Source organism: Rhinolophus sinicus, chromosome 2, assembly GCF_057876585.1.
Source record: "Rhinolophus sinicus isolate RSI-liver-muscle chromosome 2, RSI-T2T, whole genome shotgun sequence".
NCBI lineage: Eukaryota > Metazoa > Chordata > Mammalia > Chiroptera > Rhinolophidae > Rhinolophus > Rhinolophus sinicus.
Genome location: NC_142502.1, coordinates 144,366,732 through 144,382,602, shown reverse-complemented (window position 1 = coordinate 144,382,602; position 15,871 = coordinate 144,366,732). Strand labels below are relative to the sequence as shown.

Below are 15,871 nucleotides of genomic sequence, written 5' to 3'. Positions count from 1 at the left end.
AGGCGAGAAAAATCAAAACCTCGTATGCGTAGGGCAGGCTTCCTATGGTCAAGCTTCCAGCTGCTGTCTTGGGGACCTGTAGGCTGTGACATTTGCTGCGTGGCCTCCACGTCATCACATGAATGGGCCACCTGGGCATCAATCACACGGTTATCCTCTCATCTCTCCCCTTTCTAACTGGGGTCCAAGAGAACCCTAAAATATTACTCCTGTTATTTGGTGGTTATTTAAACAATAGAACAGCTGAAATAGCGTAAATTTAATGATTCAGCAGAGGAAGAGGAAAATAGCAGCGGTGAACGGGAAAGGTTGGGAGACCGTGTTCACTGCTCCTCCACTATCGATCTTAGGCAAGTCGCCCATCTGATTCATCTGATACGAACTCAAAATCCTTCCAATCCCGAGACCTATTATTCTACGCAGTTGGCTTGTGCAGAGCTACCCTCGCCACCCAGCGAGGCAAATGAATGTCCAGCTAACTCCTGCCGCTTCGCCTACCTTTAATATGCCGCTGTTTCCACAGGGGACATGCTGCTTCCTGACACCAGGCAGGGAACAGTGGGAAGAAGAGCACCTGAGTCATAGAGGCAAACCCCTGTTGCGCCTCTGTAATCTCTTTAAACCCCCGATGGGGACATCAGGATTGCTGTAATTAAGGTGTCTCTCTCGATTCCTCCTTCTCTCTAGACCCCTCACCCTGCTTCTTAGAAAACCTCCCTCATTCTTTCTTTAAAAATCAATACATGTATGTGTATCACTTAATATCTCACACAGCAGTCTCATCCCTCCCCAGCTCAGCTTCTCACTCCCCAGAGACATAAATACACTTTCAAATCTTATGGCTCTTCTTGTATTGCTCTCCATTTTTGAATCCCATGTTTTTATACTACTTCCTGATTTGCAGATTTAGATATTATTTAAGGACTTCTTATTATGGAAGATGAAGATTTAGCTATTTTATATATCCTCAAGCATCCTTCTCTAAAGCAAATATGTCCCTAATCCCCCAGCTTTAGAGCCAGAATCCAGCCGCTCAGCAGTGACAGCTGAAGCACCGACAATACTCGATCACAGATTCTAGGTTAGCCTGCTCTAGAAGTATGTACACACTGCAGCTGCATTCTCCCAAGATCGTATTAAAATCATCCTTGTCTGTCTATGAAGATGCTAAGAACATTTGAAAATGATCTTAGAATTCTGCAGCATTAAATAAACCACCGGGTTTGAATGACTCAAACCCTACAACACAGGAATTTGGAAAATTGTTCATTAAATGACCACAAAACCCAGATCCTTCCTAGTTCTACAACAGTTCATTTTCTCTACTCACTCTCTTCCCCCAGAATCCCTACCTTGCAGGCTCTAAACCCTCTGGCCTCAGAGTCCTCACCTGTAGGGACCTGGGAGGAAGTCAGTTCTAAGTTGGGGAGCAAACCCACTCAGCTTATCCACAGAGGTTTACATGGGCCTCCTCCATAAAGACACAAGCACAGGACAGGGAACAGACTTGAGGGTCTTTCCATTCTGTCCCTCGCAAGTCTCCCAGTTTGGAAGTGAAGGAAATGAAAAGCTATCCGTCAGAGGCACCAATGAGAGTGTGCTCTTTGCAATTTACAGAATGCTAACCTTTTTCTTGTTGTGTTATAGTCTTTGCATTACTCATCTAATGCCACGTAGGTATTTGTGTTCACCTGGGTCAAGCATTATAACTGAGGTCTCCCATGGAGTAGAGGGGACTGTCTCTCCCTGTGCAAGGGAGAAAGCTGATGGGAGGGCAAGAAGCAGCCAAAGCTTATAATGGGTGACAATGCTAGCAGCTCAGCTTTTAGTTGTAGACTGAGCACAAAACACAGCTAGGAAAATACGACACGAAGCTACTAAGAATCCTTCAAAATAATCACCTTTAAATGGTGCCCCAAGGTAACAATTAAGCAAATAAAATATGACAACCTATGATTGTACACACTATACATTAATCCTCTCTTAACACTGTTGATAGGTTCTGCAACTTTTAGCAAAACGACGTATCACGAAATCAATTTTACCACAGGCTCATTGATAGCCACAAGATTAAGTTCCTACAGCACCACCTCACCCATGTTATAATGAAGTCACATTATTCAAGGACCTGCTGCATCTGGGGTTCAGATCACCCATGTATTGAGCATTTATAGAGCAAAGCTTCAGAGGGTGGCAGAGACTATAATGATGAATAACCTGCTTCTAATTGGATGAAGATTCATTCATTCAGCAAATAAAATATAAAAGCCAAAAAGGGGCAGGCTTTCAAGTGGCAAGAGAGAAATAAACAACAGAATGCTTGGGGATTTTAAAACTAGAGAACAATCATAGTTGGTTGGTTGAGAGAGAAATATTAGGAGTCAGGAATGGAAAGCCGCCCAAAACTAAGCCGTCCTAACAGTTGCTAATCAGGAGTCTCGGATGGTGGTTCAGGCGGGAAAGACACGGACACATACCAGGCTGGTGGCAGTGAAATGGAGAGAGGGAGAGGGACGCTGTGGAAGCGACGGTGCTGGCACCTGGCAGGGCAGGTGTGTACGTGTGTGCACACTAAGGAGGACGTTAATTTTACTCTGAGGAACTGCAGCATGGTTTTCCCATCCTGAGGAGTCTGGCGGACAAGCTGCTCGGGGGGATAACCGAGAGGGCTGGGAAGTGTTAGCAGAAACAGCCCATGCTTGGTGAGCACCCCAGGCAGACAACCCCTCCACGCAGAGTTGGGGTGCCCTTTCCTTCACTTCACTCCCCCACACAGAACGTGCATCAGCACATTGTCCACAGTGTCCTGCTTTCCTCCTTCCCCCACGGAATCCCCTGAAACAGAGGGAAACCCCTGGCTCCACAGCAGAAACACTCTCGAAGATACACTCCCGGTTCCTCCACTTACACCTCTAATGGCTTTCCCTTAGACATACGACAAATTAGAAAATTGTCATCATTCTGGTCCATCGTAAGTTGTAAGGGGGTCTTCTCATCACTTAAGACTCTATAATAAATGAGTTCCAAGTTCTACACATCTGTCTTACCAATGAAAGTTTTAGAATGCAGCAAACTGTAGACTAGACAGGAGTTAATGCAGCTGCTCACTTCCTTGGCTCCAGCTTTCAGACATCTCATGTGTCAAGGACAGAAGCTCTTATGACAGGGAGCTCGTGAACAAATGGGAAACTTGGTGCGTAAGCCCCCGACGGCGCTCCCATCCTTACATGTCAATGGCCTCATTGACCGGGCCTGTCCTAAGGAAGGGAGGTACTAGTATTAATAGGCTCTTGTTTGTAAACAAATGGAATGAAGGCAGCTGATCATATCCATCAGGGCTGACACAGAATGCAATTAAGTGGAGCTTCTCCACTGAGTACCAAGTGTCTGGAAGCCGCAGAGCTCTTTCCACACTTCCTTCCAGGCATTTGGCGTTACCCTAGAGCAGCAGGTTGATCCCCTGTGGATTAAAGGACAAAACCAGGAGGGATGCTGGCTTCCATCACCCCTCTGCCTCTTGCCCTCTCCCGTTTCTATAAATCATTTCTGGCAGGTAGCTGGGAAGCAGCTGCGAATGACAGTTTTGCTCTGGAGCACAGGAAGCCACCTTTTAACCCGCCTGCTGTTGTTTATCTCTCGAAACATGACAAAGGAACAGATGTAAGCAACATGCCAACTGCTGCGAGGATCTGCTAGGAGCACTATAGGAAGCCTGTTCAGAGCCACATCACACCAGCCGTTCCATGGCAGGACGGCTGAGTTCATTTCCTGACACCCCTACGCACGCTCTGTTCACGTCAGGGTGGGATATGCAAAGCTCAGGCGACTCACCACGCACATCCCTGCTTCCGCCTTCGTCCCTGTGGTTCCCAGCCTCGAAGCCACTTCCTGAAGCCTGTTCGAACGCCACGGAGGTCCAGCCCCGCCTCACCTCCTAGTGGTCTTCTCTATCCCCACACCCCTCCCTGTAAAGGACTCTGACCCAACGGGCTTTACACAGTCTGTGCCAGTCTCTACGCCTTTCACAATCTCATCCCGTTATCTCCTTGAGGGCGGAGCCATGCAGGGATCGCGCAGCTCTGTATTCCCGAAGCAGTGGTTTTCAAATCACTAGCTGCATGATGAGTCCATTGGGAAGCAAGCTTAACGGGTTGCAACCAATATTATAAAAGATGAAATAAAAACTAGCTTATTAGAGATACTTTTGTGACAAACGAAGGAGCTACTGAGGAGCTATTAGGTGAAAGGACATTCCTACTAATTTTCTTAGGTATAGTAACTGGTGTGCTTATGTAGGAAAATGCCTTATTCTTAGGAGGTGCGTGCTAAAGTGTTGTAAGGTGGCTTTCAACTGGATCAGCAAAAAAAATACGTGCCTGCGTGCGTGTGTAAGGACACACATGCACAGAAAAAGCAAGTGGGGCAAAATGTTACCACTGCTCAATCTAGGTGTACATAAGTATTCACTGGATTATTCTTTAAATTTTCCTGTGTGCTTGAGACGTTTCATAACAAAAAGTAGAAGAAAATGAAGTGAAGAGAAAAAAACCAGAATGCAGGGCATGAAGTACAATCTGGTTTCAGGTGTCTCTGGATTTGTGTCCTACGTTACAAGGTCAATGTGTTTCATACTGTAAGTCAAGGCCAAGAGTTTGAAAATGCTACCCTACAGCTCCTTGCTGCACCAAACACACAGCAGGCATGCAATAAGCTATTTGTTAATTAACTTCTAGAAGCCCAGGACATAAATGAAGCAAGCTGAGAAATCATTTTGTCTCTAGTTAAATCCCATTAACTGAAGCTGTGTCAAAATATCCAAGCCCTTTCCTGCCTGAGCACACTTGGGCTTCACCTCAACTCAGCCTTCAGGCCTTTCTTATCAGATGTTTCACTACTATCAGCAAGGCTACTCCTGGCTTTTCCTCTTGCTGCCAGGGAGGGGGCTGTATTTATACTCTGAGTAGGGTGACCAGTGGTCTGGGTTTGCCTGGTGTTTTGCAGACTAGAGACTTTCAGTGCTAAAACTAGGGCTGTCCCAGGCAAACCAGATAGTTGTTCACCCTAAATCTGAGGGAAGACTGTGAGAGCCTGGGGCAGGTCCAGGAGAGCTGACACTGTCGTGTCATGTGGCGGGTGGTACCACTGCAATGTGTACAACAAAGGCAAACCCAGCATAGGAAAAATTGTCACAAGACCGCGATCTCCCCCATATAGCATCCCAACAGCAAGAGCATGTGCCAAACTGCAAAGGGTCTCTCATGCCCTTACACAGGACCGCTCTCTGATTAGTCACCAATTAACAAGGAAAGCAAAGGACAAAGGGAACTCACTCACCGTAAAGACGTCGTCATCCCCAAGCTCAGCTTCATTATGGATGGTGGAAGATGATGTGGTCGAGCCTAAAAGAACAAAAAATGTAATAAAAAGTGTTTCCAAAGAGGGTAAGTCAAATCTAGTTATATAAAAGGGATATTTTAATAAAACCACATTCTATTCCTTTCGCACGTGGATCAGCAGCAAAAACGAGTGACCCAGGAATTAATGCTTTTAATTTACTCTTCTTTAATTGACACCTGCCAGGATACTCCCTAAATTAACTTTGCTTATGGCTGTTCCCAATTAACCCCTCGAACTTCTGCACTGGCCACCGGAGAACAAGTACACAGAGGCACCTCGGAGAAGGGCAGAGGGCCTGCTGACTGCTCTGAAGCTCACACATCAAGACCAGCCTCTGGCAACGATGCCCCCAGGAGAGGACTGCTGTGTATAGCGGGAAAAGCACTGGATGGAGAACCACCAGGTTAGACTCGCCACAATTGCACTGCGTAACTGGAATTAGCTTTCTGGTCTTTTCATCTATCCAAAAAGGGTGTTTGACTAAATAGCTTGTATGGTTGCCTCCTGTTCTGAAATTCACACACTGTACTCTAAAACCGGATTGTGGGCGCCACCTTTTAAACTGACACATGGGCATCCATCAGTTTTTGTTTTTGGAGGCCAAAATTTAGCCTCCTGTCAGAAAACCCAGTTTATTCCTTCATGGAATTAATCGGTCATTTAGGGTTCAATTTCTTTGCTTGTTCATCTTGTTCATCTCCTTCTTCATTCTGGTATGCAAACCGGTAGCGCTTCCGCCTTTTACCCAGAAGAACCCAGTAATGTGTGGATCAACTTCATTGACACTGTTAATAGCCCAAAGTGAAATAGTATTTAAATTTGCGTAAGTGACAGTATACCAAAAGGGAAATTTATTCTCTATGTTCTCCTTTGGTTGGTTAGGTCTTTAAAAATGTGCGTTTAGAAAGTATTTTGCTATTACATAAAATAAAAATTGAAAAATGGAAAGAATTGCTCAGAAAGGGAAAAGAAATATTTAAATTTTCAACAGGGAATTGCAGGAGGAAAAATGAAGTGCCATAATGCCCTCTGTGCAATTCCTATTGACCTTTCAGGATTTTTCTCTACTATTTGAATTATTCTAGTCAATCAACGTTTAAGGCAAGTTTGATTGAAAGAAGGTAAGTAGAGACTATGTAGAAAAAACTTAGGTGTAAGAATCAAATTTTGTGTGTAGCTTCAGATTAAGTACACGGGCACACTACAAAGTTCTATCAGTAATATAGGAGATGTTTTCTCTCTAAACATTTAAAAGCTATGTTTAATAACATTTTAAACATTTGCCACTTATGTCAGACCTATGATGCGAACACTGGTTTTTATTATCACTTTGGCTCTCACATGGTTGTAGTAACGGATTCATGTTCCAGCTAGAATTGTCTTCTGATGTTAAGCAATTTCTCATTGAAGATTTGCTTTTTCTCTCTTCCCCCAAATTCACGATGCAGAAAACGACTTCTGAATACTTTTATTTCTTAAACAAATGAAACATTCATTCTTTTGTTATTAATTTCCCCCAATTCTGAGTTTGGCGTCTTGCTTGATACTTCTTTCTTCAGAGGGTCGTAACACCTTGAACCCTCTGATTTGATAACTGAATATGTTCAAGTGGGGAATTTGTGTGTTTGCCTCTGTGGATTCTAGAAAAGCCCATGAGAATTGACTGCCTAAGAACCTTCTAGGCCAGGAGCAAATGCAACACAATGTCTACTATGCACTCACCACAGATTAAGGCCTAAACTGAACCAGGGATCCAAAAGTGACACACCCCTTTCCTTTGCAGTGGCAGCTATACACCTGGGCTCTGATTACAGGAGGGCGGGGGGAGGCCTGGAGCCCTGGGGGCCCATTAGAATCCGTTCTCTACTTCTGAGCCAAGACAGATCAGAACAGAGCCACTGTAATAGTCAGGGAAAGGTGAAATCCATCAAATAGTCATTCATCAGGAAGTCCAGAACTTGTCTTTTTAGAGCAGAGTCTAAAACCCAATTGGGGCCACTCCTTACTCTGAAACCCATTTCCTTTTCCCGGTACTCTCACTTTATAATTGTTCTATTTGGATATTGCAACGTTTTGACCTGGCCCCCGACCCTCCTGCAAATAAACCATACATATATGATGGTAGACAACTGGAATTAAAAAGAACTCAGAATATTCCCCGAGTCCCACTAAAAATGCAGTGACAAATTAAATACCTTCTATAAGGTCTTCGATTGCTTTCCTCACTCCCCTGTCAAAGGCTCGAGCATCAGCAGGACTTTGAAAAGTAAGTCCAAACTTCCTATTGTCGACCTTCCAGTGATGAAAGGTTGGGTTGGCTTTGGTGTAGACCAAGTCCTTTCTTACATAGCATTCCAATACCACCTGAAGGATTGAAATACACAGGCTGGTTACTTGTGAAACAGTCATGATGGTGTCTGGTTACAAAAATCTAGGAACCATCATTGGTGGCAACTAATGAAAACCCTCTGACCCTGCCTTTATGTGTCTGTGAGTCTCTCCATCTTACAAGGCCTTTGCTTGCCTCTGTGGACCATTTAGTCTTTGTTGAGCCCCTCACCCCACCCCTCTTGCCTTTGGTGAGCCTCACTGCACTGCGGTTCTCCTTAACCACACTCTTTATCTCACTCATTCCTCTTCCTCATTCCTTGACTGGGGGGGACCAAGCTGAGATCCAGGTCTCGGGGCTTTGCTCTGTTCCAGGTTAACTGCTTCCATGTCAGGGTCTTTGTATTAGTGGGTCTCCATCTTCCCTCCTCCGTCCTACTGGGTGTTTCCCAATGACCTCAAACTCAACATGTTGAAAAATTAACTTAATGTGCTCTGAAATTTTTGCTACTAGTTTCTGCTTCCAACTTCCCCAACCCCTCTCTCTTCATTCTCTCTGGCTCAAAATCTCTGTGGTTATCTTGGCCTCTTCTGCTTTTTCTATTCCCTGTATTATTAATCACCAAGTCCAGTTCATTTTTCCTTCAACCTCTTTTGTATCATCCCATTTCAGTTGCTACCATCCTGATCTGGGTCTCTATTAACCTTTTATCTGGATTATTAGAACAATCTCCAAGTTTCTAGCAATCTAGTCTCAGAACTGCCTTTGACTAAGCTGTAACTGTGATCGTTTGTCTCGGACCCTCAGTCTTTTTATATCTAAAATGGAAATAACACCAATGTTATCAATAAGCACATACCCATGAACATGCTCTGAAAACACTGAATGATGAGAAACTGAACAGTCACACTCATTTCTCAGCATATTTGTACCATCAAGTTTTACTTTTATGTACTCCAATTCTTCTTGTCACTTTCACAATTTAGTACTAGGTTTCGTATTATCTTCTAATACTAGTTTTTCCCCCCTCATCAGACTGTGAAAGATCAAAATGTATTATAAAATAACTTCCTCTGTGTCTAGCACAGCACTACTGTTCATAAAGATACATGAGTTTGATAGCACAGCGTAAAAGAAGCATTGCCATCCTGTGAATGTAAACTCCGTTCTTCACAAAAAACACTCAAAAATATCGACAACATTTATTCCTATGGCTTCATTATGTATACCAAAATAATTGCTACGTGTTAATAGACTTGATCTTGTTCTGGCCAAGCTCCATATTTAACAAAATGAAACCTTATTAATTAGACTAAGTGAAGGGAAAGAGTACAAAAAAAACGACCTGCATAAATTAGTATAATTTCAAATTAGGGAATATTTTTAAATAAGTAAAGGTTTCAAGGCTACAATTAAGCCAACAGAAATTAAATGCTGCCTACTAAATGCTCCCTAACTTATAAACAGATGAGAATAGTCGTCAAATTAGTATATCAAGTAGCAGTCCCAAGCAGCTCACTTTATTACATTATATTGAAAGAAGACAATAGTCCCCACACACAGTTCTATTTATGATTAAATTGCTTATTATGGACATTTCCCCCTAAGAATAGTACAATGATTAAATGTCAGCCCAGCCCCATTCCAAATTGAGGAAATCCAAATAACCATGGCTTTAACTGACAAATGTTGTCTATTTTAGAATTTAATAGTCTCAATTCAAAGTCTCAAAATAAATTTTTTGTAAAAACAAAGACTTCCAGTTTCTCCACATTTTGAGGGTGAAAAAATTAGTCTTTGATTGACATTTTCCAAGTTGAAGATTATTCCAACAGTACATTTTGTTACAGAAGTTTAATAAATTCTTAGAAAAGTTCAGCCTCTTAAATTAAGTGAGGGGGAGGGGATCAGATCCCATCGCTGTCTGTCAACAAAATAACATCTTGACATATGTTAAGTTTCATGACAAAAACGAAAAAGTTCAGGTGCTTTATACAGTTATTAGCTCTCTAGTGAAGTTTGGACCTAAGAGGTATAAACCCTCTAATGAAGTTTAGGCTGTAACTTAAAACATGAGAAAGGCCTTTAAAAATATCTTTTTAAATGAGATGCATGAGGGAAACAAAAGTGATCATATGTTCTTGTTGGAGCCTTTAAAAAAATCTACACAAGAAATATAAGTTGCAAGAGATTTAAGTAATTTAGATGAATAAGTGAAGGCTTCATTCTTACTCATCACCATCAACGCCTTTGTTTCGTTACCCACTGCCAGTATGGTGGACACAGTTCTAGTTCCCTTTTGGTGGCTTCTTTATGTGAGTATATAAGTTTGTGTGTGGAATTTATAGCCATACCTATAAATAACTCTGAACTTGCCTTTTATTTTCCCTAAAAACATGTCTTAGAAATATAGGAAGGTAAAAAGGATTCTCTTTAATGGCTGCATAATATTCCTTTGCGTGGATATATTAAAATTATCCAGCCATTCTCCATACTAATGGGAATTTTTAGGTTATTTCTAATCGGTCACTTTACAGACAATGTTGGCAACAACATCCTTATACTCAAAGTTTAGCCTGTGGGCTCTTGGGAGCCCTCCCTCTGCACCCCCCAGGCCCTTTCAGGGGACCTAGAATGGCAAAAAATGAGGGATAAAACTGCTGTGCCGTGGCATGAACCCAGGCAGTGCAGTGGCTCCAAACTGTACTAAAAGCCCCGAACTCATCACTGTCACACGGTCAAAGTCAAAAATGCCAGTTTTACGTAGGACTGTCCTTGATGAAGCAGTTAAAAATTATTAAATCTTGACCTTCGAATATACAGCTTTTATTTTGTGTGATGAAATGGGAAGTACACACAATTGGATTCTCATCTCTGCTTCTGCATTCACTCTGCTGTAATGTTACTTTGGTGAAGTATATGAAGAAACTCTGGCTTTGCACAAATGGAAAAGGAAAGGATTTCTAATAGCTTTTTCACTTCTGTATATGGAAGAATGATGACTGTCTCAAGGAAAAGTACTTGTGCAACTGTTGCAGTTGTGAGTTGAACTACCTGCTTTTTTCATGGATCACCAGGTTGACTTGAAAGTACCACTGACAGATGCACTATGGTGAGTCAGCCTTGTGGATCTGGCAGACATTTTCTTGCATATGAACATAGTGAGCCTGTGACTTCAAGGAAAACACCTGGAGGAATCTGTTGCCAGTTATAAAATTTGAACTTTCAAGTGAACGTTAGAATTTGTGGACAGTTTCCCAATACTGAAAGACTTCTCTAATGAGATTAGTAGTGGTTTTTTTTTTTCTTTTTGGTTTTTTTTTAAATACTGGAGAGTTAAGCATATCAACATTTGGAAGATCTGCTTTACTCAGTAAACCATTATTTTCCACATGACCAATGCATACTGTTACAAAATCAGGAATGAGTACAAGGTTCAAAGGGAAAGATAAATCCACAGATTTTAATGTAACAAAATATGAAAAGTTAACTGATATGGCTTCAGATTCCAAATTTATGAAACTACTACATGCCGAGTTTTGGTGTAGTATCAAAGAAGTATATCTACAATTATCTGAAAAGGCTATTAAAATACTTTTCCCTTTTCCAACTGCGTTATCTGTGTAAGGCTGGATTTTCTTTATATACTTCAACCAAAGCAACATATTGCAATAGATTGAAAGTGGGAGTAGCCATTAGAATCTAGCTATTTTCTATTAAGTCAGACATTAAAGAGATTTGCAAAAATGTAAAACAATGCTACTGTTCTCACTAATTATTTTTATTCTGGAAAAATTATATAGTTATTTGTCATTCAAAAATGTCATTTATGCTAACACTATTATTTACGTTTTTTAATTTGTTTTAATTTAGAATATGGTATTAGTATATTCTATTAGTAGCTCTAACCCACAAAGACACAAGCTTTTTGGGGTCCTCAATAGATTTTTAGAGTATAAAGAGAGACCATAGATGTTTGAGAACTACTGCTGTCCATAAATCTTTGCATGTTGCGTCTATTTCTATAGGATAGGGTAAATAGTACGTACATTTAAAATCAACATCCTGCCACATCGCCTTTCAAAGAGCTTCGCCCACTGGGACTCCCATGAAATGTGTCCCACTCACGGATCTGCATTTGGGCCCACAACTGGAATGATCACCCTTTTAGATGTTGTGGTTAAATCTTCATAAGGTGGTTTCTCACAGGATTTGTTTCAGGAGTAAACTCCTCTAATCCATCGAAAATAACACTGACCTTAGAAATTTAAATGTACGTATAATTGCTCAGGAAAATGTGATTGTTCCCAACTTTCAAAAAATTATCCAAATAACGACTTGTGAGTGGATGTCTGGAACACAGACTTTCTCATAGAAACAATGGCAGTTCAGTTTACAGGCCTCAACATATAATTCATGTAACAACAACAAAAACTAATGTGCTGAACTCAAGAACTGCACAGCTTTGGGAAAACTATTGACAACATGGTTTCTATCAGAAAACGTACTTCATGTCCTAGCTGGAATACTGAGAACCCTTGATGTCATCCATCCACTATATTCCAAAAATGATCTCCACTCTCCCCTCACAATTCCACCATTTAGAGGGGGAGTCCTTCAACAAACCACCCCGCTTGCCCATTTGCAGACTTCCCATGTGGGTTCATACTCTCCAATGGGCTTACATGCTGCATTATGGAAGCTTGGAGGCCGAAATAAGGGCGTGTGTATCTCCCAAGGGTGTGAGTACGTGTGTGTGCATGTGTGTTGTGGGACAGGGCAGGGGGAATGGGTTAAGTATCACGAAGTATAGGAGTCCAGAATTTTCCAGTGTGTGCCACAAGCGAGGTGAGGGATGGAAAGATGAAGTACAACTGAGTGTATGGGTGTGTGATTTAAGTACTAGTGAATATAAAAGTCCTGAAGTGTAGAGTCACAAAATGCAAAGGGGTCAGGAAAAGGGATGGAGTGACGGAGAAACATGATGGGGGAGAGAGTGAGGGCAACAAACAAGCTGGTCCACACCCAGGACTGCCCTGGTACGACGCAGAATTGGTGTGAAGGGACCAGGTTTGGGCTTCACAACGAAATGGTTCCCAGTACTGGCTCTGCTCGACACTGCGTGCCCTACACGGAGGAAATGGATCACTTCTGAGAGCACTGAGTCTCTCCCACCAAAGGAGATAATAGTATCCTCCTGCTGCAGAATGTGGTATGAATTTAACTGAGGTTATTTACGTAAAGGGCCTTGAACAAAATGGTAAAAGTAGACAATTATTATATACAAATCAGGGGTAAGACACAAGTTTTTAAATGTATTTATAAAATGAAGTAGCTTGATGAGACCATTTTAGATTGACATATTCTATGACAAACCATAGAAATACCAGGAAAAAAATAGACCTAAAAAGATATAATCATTCAGGTAAGATAATTTGCTAACACAAAAGTAATAATAATAAAAGGGAAAATTTTTTCTTTCAAAATTTTGGTAGAAAAAGAACTAAAATAAAAAGGCAAGCAACAGATTATAAAAAATATGTGTAGCAAATATGGCAGATGAAGATGAATGTCCTTTTTATACAAGAGGACATACATACGAAGGAGAAAAATAAGGTCCTAATAGGTAAATATGCAAAGGACATTCACAGATACTTTAGTCATGTTTACCAAACAGAAAAACATTTGATCTCATTAGTTAGTAATCAACAACAGATACCACTGTTATTCTATCAAATTGGTGAAGATGTAAAATATCTGATCCTCATGGTGTTAGAGGGAATTCTTATGTGTGCTGGTAGCAGCTCTTTGTACGAGTCATACAAATCTGACCCCCCAAATTTGTCCAAGAAAATAAGAAATGTGGAGAATGCAGGTAGGTATCTACAAAGACAGGTAGGTAATACTGGGGGGAGGGGGAGGAAAAGCAGCTTAATATTTGACACTAAGGAGATCGTCAAATAAACAGCTAACACTAACCTGATACCAAGAATATGGAGGATGTCTTACGAGAGCCTTAGATACAAAACTGTTTACGAGCTCTGGTTACACTATGTAAAAATGAAAACATGCACGAGGGGAAAAACTAAATCGAAGAGCTAAAGGTGGCTGTGCACATGTGACTGTGGTTCATATCAAATACTGGTTCCAGGCTCCCCAGATGGGTCACCAAGAACAAGCAGTCTTTCTGAATCAGTCTCTTCAGGTGTAATTCTACAGGCTGCGGTAAGGACACAGTGATACAACCTAAGGGCTAGAACAGGGTAAATGCTAGATAAAATGCTCGTTATTTTACTTTTTATTGGTGTTATGTCTACATTGCCTTTATTGTGAATATCTTAATTATTTGACCATTATGTAGGGAATTTCCTGAATGGACTCACTGCTTACAAGAGCTATAGTCTCCCTTCATATTTCCATTCATTTCATTTTCAGAAATGAACCAAGTGTAAAAAACAGCATTTCCGTGACTCCACAGATAACATTTACAAATTGTTTTGTCTTACCTACTTTGTAACTATTTAAAACAATTAAGTTGCAGAAGATTAAATTTGTACATTTAGCACCTAAAACTCAACAGATGCCTCTGGGAAGGGTTTTAAATGTAACACTGACACATTCCTGGGGCGTCTGTATTTTCTCTGTTGAGATCCTGTACAACTTTCACGCTTTGAATCATCTGATGGCTTTTGAGTATACATTCCATTGCCATGATGATCAAATACAGATAGGAGCAATGTTCTTCCGGGTTCAAGGCCACCAATTAAAAATAGATTTAGACCTTCAATTTTCCTTCATATCAGATTCCTACATTACACAGAACTGGACATCCAAGTTCCTTCATCCCCACCCACGTGAGGTTGTGATTACTCTCCAAGTGTATACTTCTAAAGCACGTAGAATTATCATAGAAGTGTAATACCACTACTTTTTGTTACTTTCTTTTTCCAAACATGTTTTACTCATTAGCTTATGAAATAAAAGCTACAGTATCTTTTAGATAAACATTTCTTTAGAAGTAACCAAATGTCCGACGACACCTGGCCTTTCTTTGCATTTCACCTTTCACCAAGCAAACTCTGATGGCATGCTCTTTGAATGAACCCTACATTTTAAAAAACGGACTTCACAGCTCACTACCAGCTGATTCATAATAAAGAACACACTTTTGTTTTGAATATCTTGTTCCAGTGACAGAAAGACGGCTTAAATAATCAATGATGCAAACTAGACGTTCAAATATACGACTTCTTAGCATCTGAGTTATATGGTGTGTGGTAAAAAGTGACTTTGCTGGAAAGCTAGGGTTACATTTTGCAATTTGGCACTGGCTCCTGAGTTATAATTTTTGAAGCTTTTGCAAGAATTTGAAGTCAAAGAAAGAAGGAAAAAAATCATCTATGGGAAGAGGGCTATTATTTAATGCAAAGGAATCAGTCGTTGCTGATGTAACATTCCGTGTCTGCCATTACCAGTTTGTCTTTCTGTCGTTCACCATGGATGAGAAAGCCGCTTCGTCCATTGCCTTCGGGGTGCATGACCTTACAGACCCCCACGCGACTGATCCCGCCTCCTTCCTGTGGGAACCATCCCCCGCTGGAGTCATCTCTGGTCATAACCACAGCCTTGACACGCACAATATAGCTGTCACTAAAACGACAACAACAAGAAGAATGGGGCATGACAATGGTCTGGCAGCTACATGACACATTTCACAATGCAAGATGACCACCAGCCAGCATTTTCTGGACTCATCAAAAGAAAATCTATGCCTGGCTGCAACCTTAAAAAGTAACCCATCTCAACTTGCAGGGAAAAAACAAAACACTTAATATAAAAGTACATTTAAAAGAAGACGCCCAGTAATTAAAAAATATATGTGCGTCTTTGAAGATGCATGCAGGTATAACATTCTCTAATTCCTAGGTGGTTTAAGGATTAACAGTAACACAAATGAGCTGACCTCTATAGTTTGGTATCTGTAAGTTAGGAAAGACAGATCTAGTGACTTAGAGGATATTATGGTTTCAACCCTTAAAACTTGTTTACAACGAATGACCAATCTTTAACATTTTATATATAAAGCTAATCATCTTCTGATTTAGTATAAGAATGGGACAATCCACTCCCAGTTCACCATGCAAC

General features: G+C 41.1%; 1 protein-coding gene across 3 annotated transcripts in view; it reads right to left on the bottom strand.

Moving 5' to 3' along the window:
- Nucleotides 1-15,871, bottom strand: part of SPRED2 (sprouty related EVH1 domain containing 2) — a 106,649-nt gene that overhangs the window by 14,545 nt on the left and 76,233 nt on the right. For all 3 annotated transcript variants that reach the window (XM_019718113.3, XM_074332071.2, XM_019718119.3), the window contains 3 exons: nucleotides 15,199-15,376; nucleotides 7,593-7,761; nucleotides 5,335-5,399 (listed from right to left, as the gene is read on the bottom strand). In XM_019718113.3, the coding sequence (XP_019573672.1) occupies nucleotides 5,335-5,399; nucleotides 7,593-7,761; nucleotides 15,199-15,376 (412 nt within the window). The remainder of the gene's footprint in view (nucleotides 1-5,334; nucleotides 5,400-7,592; nucleotides 7,762-15,198; nucleotides 15,377-15,871) is intronic.